The sequence below is a fragment of the Embiotoca jacksoni genome, unplaced genomic scaffold, assembly GCF_022577435.1.
Source record: "Embiotoca jacksoni isolate LCO1_2020_lvr unplaced genomic scaffold, fEmbJac1.0.p SCAF_13, whole genome shotgun sequence".
NCBI classification, from domain to species: Eukaryota; Metazoa; Chordata; class Actinopteri; family Embiotocidae; genus Embiotoca; species Embiotoca jacksoni.
In genome coordinates this window covers 9,179,363-9,193,544 of record NW_027185263.1, presented here as the reverse complement: position 1 = coordinate 9,193,544, position 14,182 = coordinate 9,179,363, and the positions used below count along the sequence as shown (strand labels likewise).

General features: G+C 42.6%; 2 protein-coding genes and 1 non-coding gene across 4 annotated transcripts in view; 2 read left to right on the top strand and 1 right to left on the bottom strand.

Moving 5' to 3' along the window:
- The first annotated feature begins 3,274 nt into the window (after positions 1-3,274).
- fhdc3 (FH2 domain containing 3) lies at positions 3,275-9,411 on the top strand. The gene is made up of 11 exons (XM_069145577.1): positions 3,275-3,356; positions 3,695-3,756; positions 4,930-5,032; positions 5,414-5,499; positions 6,274-6,374; positions 6,505-6,575; positions 6,725-6,832; positions 7,171-7,241; positions 7,432-7,549; positions 7,674-7,838; positions 8,135-9,411. Exons 1-11 carry the CDS (start codon positions 3,306-3,308, stop codon positions 9,200-9,202), a joined length of 2,004 nt encoding a protein of 667 aa, XP_069001678.1. The 5' UTR covers positions 3,275-3,305; the 3' UTR covers positions 9,203-9,411.
- A 1,139-nt stretch (positions 9,412-10,550) lies between these two features.
- The window catches only part of trim3b (tripartite motif containing 3b), a 30,425-nt gene continuing 26,793 nt past the window's right edge, over positions 10,551-14,182 (top strand). The window contains exons 1-3 of one of the 2 annotated variants that reach the window (XM_069146299.1): positions 10,551-10,770; positions 12,085-12,229; positions 12,421-12,534. The gene's annotated coding sequence lies outside the window, so the exon portion shown is untranslated. The remainder of the gene's footprint in view (positions 10,771-12,084; positions 12,230-12,420; positions 12,535-14,182) is intronic. The other variant, XM_069146298.1, reaches the window with a different exon arrangement.
- Positions 11,618-11,689, bottom strand: trnaw-cca (transfer RNA tryptophan (anticodon CCA)). Its single transcript has one exon. It is a non-coding gene; the product is annotated as a tRNA-Trp (tRNA).

Sequence of the window (14,182 nt, the reverse complement as noted above, 5' to 3'; positions counted from 1 at the left end):
CCAGGTGTGCCGACGCTTCGAAGCTGTGTCGAGTAATGGAGGGGGCGTTTCCTCGAAGCGCGTGTCGAGGCTTGCTTCATTTAGGGGAGGAGCCAAAAAATGATGACGTCCGAAGCCTCGCTGCCCGGCTGTACCACGTGACTGCTTCGGGAAGTGGTTCAGATTTTGCCGGGAGGTTTGACAGCAATATAATATAAACCCCTCAGGCTCCATTCAAAATGTGGGTTGTTGGTGGAGAGTTGCGGTCAGTTGAGAGTTTGGATAGTTTGGAGAGTTTAGAGAGAGAGATAGTTTGGAGATTTAGGAGAGTGAGGAGAGAAGGAGAGGTGATAAGATGGAGCCAGATAGGAAGAGGAGGATTTCCCCTGTGTGGGAACACTTTGATTTGATAACTCCTAATAAGGTAAGCTAAATCTAACTCTATTTCAGACACATTAGGTTTGCTTATCAAGAACTGTATTTTTCACAGTTTCTTATTTTATTCAAAGGTGAGGTGTTTATTGTGCTCCAAGGAGTTGGGGTACAATAACGACACCTCATCCATGCTGAGGCGTTACCGTGCCTTGCATGAGAATAAGGAGGAAACTGGAGCTTCACCCAGCCAAGGTAAGTCATTACAATATTACAAATGCACCATCACAATTTTTCCCTGTTCACTTGTGTTTATTGTGCAAATAAAGACAGGTAACAGACACTGTATTTATTCTCTTTTAACCAGCCACCAGAAAACAAGAGCTGGATGAAGCCCTCGTCTCCATGATAGTGAAGGACGCACAGCCCTTCAGTATTGTGGATGATGTTGGATTCAGGGCATTTGTGTCCAAACTGGATCCTAATTATGTCCTCCCTACAAGGCAGGTATGTATGGGTGCATGCATGAAACAAATGAGTACTTTATTGTGTCTCACAGTTCAGCACTATGTATTTTTTCCTTTAGGCTCTGAAGGCCATGGTGGAGGCCAAGTATGAGTCAGCTAAGGAGAAGGCTGAGGCTAAAGTGGAAAAGGTGGCTGCTGTTAGCCTTACTTCTGACATGTGGACATCCACAAAACCAAAAACTGTTGAGAAACTGTTATTTCTGAATAAAAATGAATAAAATGTCCCCTGTCCTGTACATCATTGTCCAAGTTACACAAGCATATTCAGTCCCCTCTTCCTAGTTCCACAAGCACTTTCACTGTCCTCTGCCTGCTTAAGCCCATGCCATTTTCCTAAAGTGACAGAAAAACATTATTACACAACCTGCCATATCATATGATACTACCATTTTGGGAAAATTTACTCACACAGAATACATTCAAAAAATATTTTATTATGCACATATGTGATAATTTATGTACAGAAATTATTTGGTCATACATTTTTGTAATTCATAGTCATTCCCAACAGCCATAACAGACACAAAAATTCAATGCATCACATGTGGTTCAGATACAGCTGCCTGTGATTATACACTTGGCCAGTAGGTGGTTTCGTGTGCACATGAAGCTTCGAGTAATGAACCCTTTCTCGAACCAATTGGCTGAAGTGGTTCGATGCCTCATGAGGCTTCATCTCACCATCACTAATATAAAGTAATATATCATTTATGTTTGTTAAATTTAGAGGCGGACTATACCTTGGTTGATCACCAAGAGTTAACCCACCTTTCCACTTCCCTCTCTAAAAGGGCCACCCTATACTGTACCTGCAAGCTGACTTGAATCTGATTGGTGGATTCGCGCGCAGTGCAATTACTCTACTGAGAGCACGAGGCCACACCGGATAGGAAGACGTGTGCGACAGCTCCACTCAAAAAGCACGGTGAGGAAAAATGAACGTGATTTATTTGAAAGAGTTTACAGTCTTTTTACACGCCAGTGCACGTTTTTATTATTATTTTTTTTTAATTAATTTTTTGAAATTAATTAATTATTTTTTTTTGGGGGGGGGGGGGTGGCCTTTGAAAGAAAAGAAGTGACAGCGAATTTCTGTTCAAAAATGTGAAATTAACGATGCCGTGTTTATCTAAACTCGTACTGACATATTTTTAACCAAACATTAGGTAGCCTGTAGCTACTGCCGGAGTGGCTCGTATATTCGGCAAACAAATATACCACCGGCGGGCTTCAATTCAGACTAACCGCGTTTCATTCCTGTTAATTGAGCAGCAGCTTCACTCTCAGAAAATATACAGCGGATTCCTGGCAGTAAACGGTGTAGAAACATGCGACGGGAAGGTTAATCCAGTTCATATATTGCTTGGTGGATGGCATCTATGCCAAATGGAAAACTTGGCTCTCCTAAGTAATATAAAAGTGTAATTCAAGGGACGTGATCATATTTATCTTTGTTGCAAAGAAGGAAGCATTAAATAGGGAGATTTTCTGCATGATGTATGGTGTTGTACGTTGATATAGGATCATCTTTATTAGGGTGGAACATTCTAATTATAAATCAGAAGTTGTGTTAATTTATTGCTCAAGGAAGATATTTAGGAGGTGTAACAATAATGAAAATGCCTTCCTGTGAGTAACAAAAACCCGAAGGCACCAATCTGACAAACTAGTGGTTATATCATCTAACAGGTCACTCAGAATAAGTAAAACAAAATGAAATCAATAAAAAATAAAACGGATGACGGGAATTATTTGATGAAAGCAAAGCAGCAGTTGCAGAATTATTATTTATTTTATTTTTTTTATCATATTATGTATCTTTAGGAATCAAATCTCCATGGCTTTGTTTGCATGTGCGCATGTGCTTGGGCTACTTGGAGGGCAACGAAGCAAAAAAGAAAACGCAGTTTCTTCATCTAAACTTATTATTTAACTTATAATGTTGGGTTTTTTTGTTGTGACAGCACTTTTTACAGATTTATATTTCTGTGTCTCCTCAGATCTGAGCATACCAGCAGATACATATGGAGGGAGTGCTGATTTTAGAATCGGCTTACCCTCCCAACTGTTCACCTCACGACTCTTCTCCACACTTGCCACAAGAAAATTCTCATCTCCAAGCATCTCGTGTGCCCCCTGCCATGCGTATTACAGCTGCACCTCCACCTCCGCCGCCACCACCACCTCCTCCTCCTCCTCCCCCTCCCCCCCCCTCCTCCTCTTCCCTCTCCATTTGACTCTCGTGAAGTCCAGAAACGTTCCATGAAAAAGCTAAACTGGGACACCATTCCCAGCAAGTGTGTCCTGGGCAAACTGAATGTGTGGACGTCCGAGCGGCCTCAGAGGGACCTGGTGCTGGACATCCGCAGCATGGAGGAGTTGTTCAGTCACGTAGACAAACGGGCCTCGCTGCACAATTCAAGGTTAATGGCCCTGAAGAAGGGTGACGGCATGGACCTCGTCCCACAGGAGCCTCAGGTAAATAGCTAGGGTTGGATTATCAAATGTTGATTTCCAGGAACCGATGCAGATGGTGAATGTTTTTTTTTGGGTCATGCAAACACGCATAGAATGAACAAGTAAGGGAAGTAATAATCATAAAGATAGGAACTGATTTTTAAACGTTCCCCACTAATCGTGTCATGAGTGAGGAACTGCAAAAGTTAAATTGTTATCGGGAGTGCTTCAGCTTCCTCAAAAAAATGCTGTCAATTATAGTGTCGAGTGTGGATGTGTCTGCTAATGTGATGATGACGGCGGCGACGTGAAACAGTGTTCTGATTTCTGTTAGTGATTCTTGTTCCCTTTGTCTTCAGGTCACAATTCTTGACTCCAAAAGAAGTATGAATATTGGGATCTTCCTGAGACATTTCAAGAGGTAATGATATAGCTGAGAGAAGGAGATTGGTGAAAATGAATGGTACCGTGAAGAAACGCCGCAGTGCAATGTACGAAGAAAGGGACTAAGAACTAAATTAACTTCAAGTAGAATAACTACAGGAAGCAGTGATCAGAGAAGAGTGCTTTCATTAATCATCATTCACTAATCATTTCCCCAACCAGCAGGCTCTTATCTCAGCCGACCTCATGCAAATAAGCAGAGATGCCTTTTTAAACATCCTCTGAGAGCATTTAGTCGCAACATTGAGCGCAGCGCATTTGTTTTAATGTTTATGATTCACTTTATTAATACATAAATGAGGGGAAAACAAACTGCCAGCCTAGGCTGGCCTAAATGTAGGACCAAGTGCTCACCTTCAGCAGCTGCTTTTTCTGTGTGACTGGGCCGGTTGTTTCCTTTTATAAAAATGCACTTTTCCACTGTTTCTGGTTCGGGCCCTCAGTTTTGTCCTCTAAATTATGTCTGGATTAGGAATCCAATCATAGTTTGCTGCTGATTTTGAATGTGTAAGCTACCTCGCTCATAGTTTGCACTTTGTTTTGTATACAGGTCTGTGGGATCGGTCTCAGTAATGTCGGGGGAAGTAAGGAGGTTATAGGTTCTTCATAATAATCCAAATGCATGATGCAATAAATTGATTTTTGAGTTTGAAGGGTAGTATTAAAAAACAATGTGCAGACTACTGTACTAACTCTAATTCATTTTTTTCCCCCATGAAAAACATGCACACGCAAACAACTGTTCAAAAACATTTAGGTAATTAATGGACTTTTTTTTTTTTTTTTTTCTTCTTTTTTTTTTTTATGATTGAGTTCCAAGTTCTGTATAAAATGTTACATCTCACCCACTTAAAGTTCCCTCTTTAGCAATAGAGTTAGTTTCTGCGCACCTTATCAAGATGATGCCACTTCCCATCCAAGTTTCACTTAGCTCTCACTTTGAATACCAAATGCACTGTCAGTGCCCGTGTGCATTTAAGTGCTATAATGACGTTTAATAATGTGAGCAAGCAGTCAGCTCGTACAGTAGAAAAACAACAAGCATGACTTAACACGAATAATCATGTTTGATATGTACTCTTGATTTATGGCAGGATTTCAGGCAGCACGAGCCCCTTTATTTACTGTTGTCGTTTGTCTCCCTCTGCAGGCCTGTGACAGAAATGGTACAGGACATTCGACAAGGGAACCGTCTCCGATTTGGAACAGGCAAACTAAAAGACCTTTGTAAACTGCTGCCAGAGAGCAGCGAGGTAACAACGGCTTCAGTCTTCGCTTCGCTTCCCTCAACTTTAGTTCTTTATATGTATAAAATAAGCCTAATAACACTGGTAGGGGTTTTGGAATGAGAACTTCAAGGCCAGGTATCCTCCTGAGTTACATTTTAGATATTACATACGTTCTCCATTTGAAAGGAAGACAATAGTGACTGATTTAATAAAGTCCATCAACATTTAAGTATTAAAAAGCTTTTTGCGAGTACTTTCAAAGAATACACGTTTTTGTCAAAGATGCAACATGACCTGACGCTCGAGCGCAATATTGTCCCGTTTTCTCTTAACTTAATCTTGCAAAAATCTACCAGAAGGAATCATAACGTGAATGTAATGACTGCTACTGATGTCCGTGGGCAGGTGAAGCAGCTTCTGTCATTCAGCGGGAACCTCTCCGTGTTACCTGAAGCCGATCAGTTCATGGTGCAGCTGGTCAAAGTGCCGGGGTGAGTCTGGACAAAAGGTTGTTAAAAGCTTTTTCATGTTTTACTGCTTGAGATGGCAAGAACATTTTTATTTTGTTTTTTATTACTAACTTACTTAAAAAAAAAAAAGGTATAAAAATGGTACACCCTGTTATTCATGACCGGTGGCTTCCATTCAATAAAAAAAATCCTGACGTTGTTAAATTGGATAGAATAGTTTTCTGTCTCCCTGCATTAGTCGTTGTCTTAATAATTATTTTGAAGCGCAAAAGTGATAATTCTGTCACTTTTGCACTTCACATACGTAGCATTTAAAGATATGTAATTCATTGAGGAAGTCATCTTCTATTTTTGGTCATTTGTTGCATACTTACCCAGAACTCTCCAGACTTTAATAAGGGAAAAATAAAACGATCAATATTCCAACATTACATTACATTTCATTCAGCTGACGCTTTTGTCCAAAGCGACTTACAATAAGTGCATTTACAACCAGGAGGGTACAAAACCCAGAACAACCAGAATCAAGAAAATACAATTTCTTCAAGAAAGCCAAACTACAAAAAGCCAAAAAACTAAGTGCCATTTTAAGCGCTGCTAAAGTTCTACTGTTCAAGGTGAAGTCCGAAGAGGTGTGTTTTTAGTTTGCGGCAAGACGATGTGCAGAGTTTCCGCTGTCCTGATGTCGTCGTGGAGCTCATTCCACCATTTAGGAGCCGGGGCGGCAAACGGTCGTGATTTTGTAGAGCTGTTGCCGTGATTGCCGGGTGTTTATTGATGCGTGTTCTCTTTTAGCTATGAGGAACAGCTGAAAGCGATGGTGCTGAGGGAGGAATTATTTCCTCTTATGGAGGAGGTGAAGAACTCTGTTGCTGTCATGACCAAAGCAGCTAATGGTAAGAATTCACATGAATCCGCCCAGCTGCTCACAAACTCTGTTTTACGCCACCCAGTTCTCCTTTTGATGTTTGAATTAAGTTTCTCTTGCCCTTCTCTCCCCCCCCCCCCCCCCCCCCCCCCCCGTAGAGCTGCTGGACTCCGACGAGCTCCACTCAGTCATTCGGCTGGTATTAAAAGCCGGAAATTACATGAACGCTGTTGGTATTTTTTTCCTTTGAGAATTATGTTTTTATTACTTCTGCTGATGATGCATTCCAGCTGCCGTCTGTGCTTTCAAAGGCTTTTTGTGTTTACTCGCCGTCATTTATACTAATGACTGGACCGCTTTAAATACTTTGTTATTCAGGGTGGTTACAGTGCCAATGCCATCGGCTTCAGAATGACCTCTCTGCTCAAGCTGGCAGACACCAAGGCTAACAAGCCTGGCATGAACCTCATGCACTACGTTGCCAAGGTGAGGAGGAGCCCTGAGTTGGACAGATGTTCTTTTAAGAAAATATTTGCACAATCACAAACAAAAAAAAAAAACAATAAAAAAAAAAAAAAACCCCCGCTGTCAATCTGTGTTCAGTAAACTGCTCAGCAAAGGTAAATCAAGGTAACTGGACTTGAGTAAGACATTTCTGCTCTCATCCAAAAGCCCTGAACTTTGCACGAAGCAGCCCAGTCGACTTTGTTCGACTTTGCAGAAATGACGTGAACTCGACGGCTGAGCATCTGCAGAATTGAAACGGTTCTGTAACCGACTGACTGTCGAGCTCCACATCACCCTCGTTTATCTCTCGCCCACAGCAAGCAGAGGACATCGATGCCGAGCTGCTGACTTTTCCCAGCCAGCTCGATCACATCGGGAAGGCATCAAGGTAGCTGGCGTCGCAGTTTTTTTTCTGTCAATTTGATTGGAAGTGTTTTGTTCGCTAGCGGTAGCTTCAAATGTTGTCTCGTGTTTCAGTGGGATACTGAATCTGGTTGATATGAACAATTTTGTATTGAGAGTTCGAGTTGTTTTTTTTGTTTTTTTAATGTCATGTCCATGTCTAAATGTTACCGCAGAATATGTAAAGATGAGGTCATCACAGACTTTCAGAGGGAAGTCAAGAAGGTCAAGGAAGTGAAATTGTACAGCAGCAGACAGCCTGCCCTCTTGCACCAAATGGAGACATTTCTTACGGTGAAGTTTTCCTTCGTTGTTTGACCTTTTTAACTTTGCAAAAGCGCAAACTGAGCTCGTGAACACGTACTGCGAGGTGTGAAATCTCTCTTCGTTGTGCTCATTGAACATTTTCCTTCCCCAGAGGGCTGAGGCCCGGCTAGCAGACTTGGAGTCCTCTCTTCAGGAGCTAAATGCTTCGAGCGACGCTGTTGCCGAGTACTTCTGCGAGGACCCATCTATCTTCAAACTGGAGGAGTGCTGTTCCATTTTTCACTCATTTTGCAAGAGGTTTGAGACGGCTGTACGGGTAAGTGTAGACACGATCAGCAGTAACATTAAATGACAATACACTGTATGTTATATCGGGAAGAAACCAAAATTACATCTTTTTTTTTTTGTATTGAAATATTATTAAGCCCTATAACTTATTAGCATCGTTCTCAAAATGTAATATTGAGAACTTTTAATGACCTTTTTTTTTTTTTTTTTTTTTTAAAGTGTTCTGTCCTCCCGCGCCTCGTACATGTCGACACATTCAATACTGCACGATAACGACTCGTTTAGTTTGCAGTGCTGAATGTATCCTCTCTTTCACGGCTGTAGGAGAACCGGGAGCGAGAGGAAGCGGAACAGAGGCGCAGGAGAAAAGACGGCATGCGCGTGGCGGTCAAACGGCGCTCCACAGTGTCTTGCCCAGGAAAGGAACCTAAAAGTAACTCGTCGTGCTTGGAGGCGGCCCTGAACACCTTTCTTTCCATAGCTCCGGAGGGCGTAGTCCGACACAGGAAGAACATCCTGCCCCCAAGCGAAGGGTCGCCCTCGGAGCGCAGCTCTGAGACTTTCCCACCGGTAGAAAATAGGGAGGCGTCGCCCGCTGCCAGCCGAGACAGTCCCGGGAAGAAACAACCCAAATTACAGAAAGAGGACGAGCAAAAGGAAAAACTGGAGAACGAAGAGGACGCCGAGAAGATGCGCGAGGTGACTCGGAAGGTGCTTCGCTACCAAAAGAGCAAAGGCAGCCTCGACGGTGGCCGAGCTCCAGGCGCCCCTCGCCGTTCGGAGAGAGAACGGGACACGCCCGCCACCCCGAGTACCCCTCGGCCTCGAACCAGAGACTTCTTCTTTGCCAACAACGGGGACGTGGGCTCCCCTTGGACTATCCTGAGCCCGTTCACTTGCACCCGAAGAAACAACCCGCAGCGAAACGGACAAACTCGCCAACAGAGACCAGCATCAGCGTCCGGTGAAGACGACCTCGACGCCGGCGTCTGGGAGAGTGTGGAGGGTCGCCATCTACCCAATTCCTCCGATCGGGACAGTCTAACGTCTCAGTCCGGGAGTTCTGCGTCTCTTCCCGAGTTCCTCAGCCAGAGAGCTTCGCCGCGGGGTCCGGTCCTCAGGTCGGTCTCCGTGGACGAAACCACGCGATCTCCTGCGCCTGGTTTTCGACTGGGAGACTTGTTCCAGAGAAGCATGTCTCAAAGGTCACACTCCTCCGGCTCAAAGACCGAAAATCTGAGGAATGAAGGAGGTGAAATCCGGTCATTGCTTGGCAATACGACGGGGAATCGAGTGGAGGGGCAAGCGAGCACTTCTGGATTCATTTCCTTCTTCAGACGCATTGGAGGCAGAAGTAAACCCAGCGATTTGGAAGCGCCAAACTTCAAATGATCGAATACTTGATTAGCGACAAAGACTGAACTTAGTCTTTTTTTGTGTGTGTGTGTGTTTTAGCTTGTGCCTTTTTAACTGTTATGGTTTTATCTCTGTGGAAACGAGGCAAAGAGGAACTTGCTTTGAACTTTTACGGTTTTTGGGAGTCGAACTACGTTCAAAAATCCAATCTTTCTTTTATGTCTTTTTGTTGACAATAAATGGTGACGCTCGATCTAATTTTTTTTTTTAAATCAATTTGTAATATGAATTATGTCTCGTGTCTTCTTTTCCACTCTTGTTATGAAATTGTTGGAAGCCTGACCAGGGCTAATGTCACCTCGGTGACGCCGGCTCAGTTTCCAGGACTTGTCTTTCACTTCATCTATTATTTCTTCGCTCTCTGTCTGGCTCGACTGTTGATGAGATAGCGTCACGGTTAAGTTTTTCCCTTTCAGTCTTTTAAGGACAACCATGAAGATAAAAGAAAGCGCATTTAAAATTGAGCTGCATGTATACCCATTTCAATGTTAAACTTGTAGCTGATGTTACGACGAGCGACAAGGACCTTTCGATCAGGACACATTGCTGGTGAACGCGCACCACCCCGGCGCCTTCGCTCGCCAGTAGCCGAGAATTTGAATAAAACGAGAAGAAAAGAGACATTCAGCCGTGTTACTCAGGCAACAGAGTTTGTTTACAGCCATTTCATTTGAGCCCTCGGTGTAATAATACTCTCTTGAACAAACTGCTTAGTACAGGCTCCTTTCTGACTGTTCTCTTGTCCTCCCACATCCATCCCTCCCACTGGCGAGCGCTCAATGAGGACATTTGCAGTCGCCTGGCATTTCAAATTAAGGGGCGAAATGAGAAAAAGAAAGAAAGAGGGTGTTTTGGAACGATACGGGCAGCGTTTTGAATTTGGACTTTGCAGTAAAAAAAAAACAAAGAAAAATCTTTTCTCTGAGCTGCAAGCAAACGAGCTTTTCCTCATGGTCGGAGGCAGTCAAACAAAAGCTCACAGCGTGGCCTTGTACTCGGGCAGAGATAGCAGAGCGCTGTGTCAGCAGCAACAGACCTGTTTGGTGTAAAATGAGAGCTCCGGAGCACAATGAGGCCATTGTGATTGAATGTGGAGTGCAGGGAGAGTGCACCATCTCATGTGAGTCAACTCCTCAGGACTGGAGGTGACCTGCTGTCTCGGCCAAGCTGCAGTCTCACCAGGGCTGCACTTGGTCAACTGAACATTGAGAGTTCAACGTGTCCCAGTGAAAGATGAGAAACTGGCATGAATGGTAGAAGAGAAAAGAGGTGGTGGTGGTGGTGGGGGGGGGACCTTGACCAAGTGAAAGAGGGAGAGAGACTTGCAAGTTGTATTGTGCTGAAACATTTAAGCAGAGAGGAGCATGTGAGAGGAGAGAGGAGGCCATCGTCTTAAAGACGCTGAAGAAATAGTAAAATGGGAATGTACAGGAGAACTAAGGCTACGGAGAGCAAGACTTGAAAACAAAAGGAACAGTAGAGCCTCTAAAGTGACCATCGCGGATATTTATTTTAATGCGGGGACTGGCAGCTCGTGTAAACAGGTAGATTACCATTGAATATGTTTCAAAAATGCTTGATAAATATGTCAGCTATCACTATGTTGTCAAATCTAAACGTTGCTCGAAAATAATTCCCCTTTACTTCAGTGTATATGATTGAAATTCAACTCCCTTGCTCCCTCGGTAATGATTAAAAGCTCACATGCATGTGTGGCAACTGTGATGCTTGTGTTGTAAACTTAATCCGCCATAGCAAGCTATGGGAATTAGACCGTTCACAAGGGGTTGCAATTAGATTCGTGGTTGGAAAAGGAAACCGTGAAGAACCCACTCGTGACGCACTCGGACGTGTTTCCGTTTGCTTTGCATTTTAAATCAGATTGAGGTTTGTGGCCGACACCGATAACCACACTTAACGCGTACACTCCTCCGTGACGGACCTCCGTGTGGGAATGTTGAACCTTTGACTTTTCAGGTCTCATGTCCAGCCTCAACGGGGGAAAAGGAGACTCGCCCAGAATTTTTTTTTTTGATTGAAAAGTGATTCCTCTGCGGGAGGCATCGCATACATTTTATGTATTTATTTATTTTTTTTGTAATATGCTACAATATTGATTTGAATTTACGTTGACAAATCCTGCAGATCCTATAATAATGAGGCAAATCAACAGGGAAGTGGAAATGAACACAAACGTGTAAATGAGTAGAGCCAGTCTGAAAATCTCAGATATTTTTTTTTTTTATAGCAAATGTGAATGCTACTATTCATAATTTTCATTCCCAGAAGAATCCTTTTAATTATATATATAGGGACGACGTTCATGATATCCTCGCGCAGTGGTATCTTTCTCATCAAAGGACGATGAAGTGTAATCACGGAAGAAAGAAATGACCCCGACGTGATTTGAACACGCAACCTTCTGATCTGGAGTCAGACGCGCTACCGTTGCGCCACGAGGTCATATAATTGCCACACGTAGGACAATTTGACATGGCCTTATCCGGAGATTTTGTCGTTTTGTCGTCTCCACTTTGAGCATTTACACACAGAAAAACATTCTTTGTCTAAACATATACGACAAAAAAAAACAAACCCTGCTTTGCTTCAAAGATAATGTAAAGCCACTATAAATGTTTCATTAATTAGATATTTTTGACCTACGCCTTCAGTTTTTCTTGTTGCTGATATTTGATTTTGCTTTTACGCACGGCTTGCGGATTGCGCGCTTATCTTCAATTTCAGATAAAAGAGGCGCAAAGGGGAGATCACAACGCTACTTTGTCATTTTATCTGCACGGTATGTACGCCTGTGTATCTCTTTAAAGTCCGTCTTATTAAATATGAAAGTGTTGTAGGTGATTTTGTCCCCAGTTAGTCACTAGGTGGTGCAGTTCATCTAAGGTTACTCTCCAGATCGGTCATTCCAGTTTCACCTCTTGCTCTTACTTCCGGTGCAGTCGTGGAGGCACTCCATAAGAGAAAAAGGTTTCCTTTCTAAAGGTGATAAATAACTTTTCCTATTTGGACAAAAAGTAATTGTTTTTAGTCTTGGTCACTTTAGACAATCCAAGAGGGACTGAATGCAAATGTAAATAAATCTGTGGTAGTATGAAAGAAAAACATAACTTCCAGAGTCCTTGTGTAACATGTAAATAAATTAGTTTGTAATCCCAATACTTTACATTTTGCAGGTCTTCATCGCGGCTGTTTTCTGTCTAGGAAATAGGAGAGGCATTGGGAGAATCTCGGGCACTCACCTGCTGACCCTTCATTGTTGAACAGCCTGCTCGAAGCAAAATGGATCGGTAAGTGCACATATGAGTTGAAACATTCATGTTTTTTCTTTGCAAACATTTTAAATCGTCTGCCGTTTTACCCTGGACGTGTTATAGGCAGTACAACTATGCTGAAGCTCAGTGCCTCCCATAACCGTTACAATATCTTTTGGTCCCCGCACTATTGCACGGTCTGTTGTCATTACTGTAACATAAAATAGCCGTCATATTCATCAGTCATCTTAAAATAGGGTTGCTCGGTGCTGACGTTGATGGCCTTCCTGTTCCAGCTATACTCAGATTGGAATGCATGCTGTTTTCTGGCTGCACTGATGAGAAGGTCTTAAACACCAGGGAGCTGGAGCAGTGCAGGCACATTGATTAGCTTGGTAAATGTCAGAGTTAAACATATGAAGGCTGTCACTTTTATGTGTTTTCTGTCCAGTAGTTCACCTCTTTCATCACACCAAAGCCACATTTCCTTTCAACCAAAAATATTTCAATGGCGAATCTTGACAGAGAGATGGACATGTTTTTTGGGGTTTTTTTTTTTTATCTTGTTACTGGACAAGACAAGAAAGAAATCGTCTTTAAATGTCACAGTTCTTTTCAGTATAACAGCTGGCTTATACAGACTTTTTTTTTTTTTTTTTTTTTTTTTAACAAATAAACCCTTATTCTTAACATATGCAATATATTTGTTTTAGTTTTTTCTTTGTCAAAACACACTGATAATGTTTTGAGCTTTAAAGCTAACGTGTGCACGAGTTTGAAATTTCCGGTGACACAGATTAATGAGTGCAGCGATGTGCATCGAATTCTAAAGTTCAGGTCCTGAATGTTATAATTTACTGAGCTGAAGGTTTATAGATTAATAGATTCCTGAATCTCTTCGCAACAGCAATATTTTTTGCACATTTAACACGTACATTTTCCTACATTTTCAGTATAAACTGAAAGGAATGTCTGGAGGCTTGGAGGTCAATCTGAGAAGCTGAAGTTGAATGATCACATGACCAAGACAACAGTATTGAGATATTGATTAAACCACATTGTGTTTACGTTGCCTTTGCTGACATAATATTCCATATCATGCGCATTCAAATGAAGGCCATGGGTACTGTAATGGAAATCCGTTTATGCTGATTGGTGTGTACACTAATAGCAGAAGTGACTTTGATAAAGTAGAGGTTTTCACATTTACTCACACATGTGGCGCATTATTGAAATACAGTGTGCTTAAAATAAAATATAAGATCATGTTTGGTGATTATCCCACACAACAGGCCTTTTCTCTTCGGTCAAAAATAGTTTGTGCTCTGAGTCAGAAGCCCGTGTATACCTGGAGGTTTTTTATTTTTATTTTTATACCTTCACAAAGACCAGCTTTTTGTGAATTGCAGGTCAGGGATGAGAAGTTAACTGGACTGTTTCAGAGACGGACAGACAGATAGACGGACAGACAGATAGACAGAGAGCGAGAGAAAGAGAGAGAGAAAGAGAGAGAGAGCATGAGAGAGAGAGAGAGAGAAAGCAGCAGCAGCAGCAGCCATCTGCGTGTTCTGCTGCACTGGATGCAGTCTCCATGGCAACATGGTGCTCCCGCAGCAAAATCATGGGAAAACGGTTTGGTCCCCACCCCCATGCGCATGCATTGAGCCACTCCACTCACATTCAC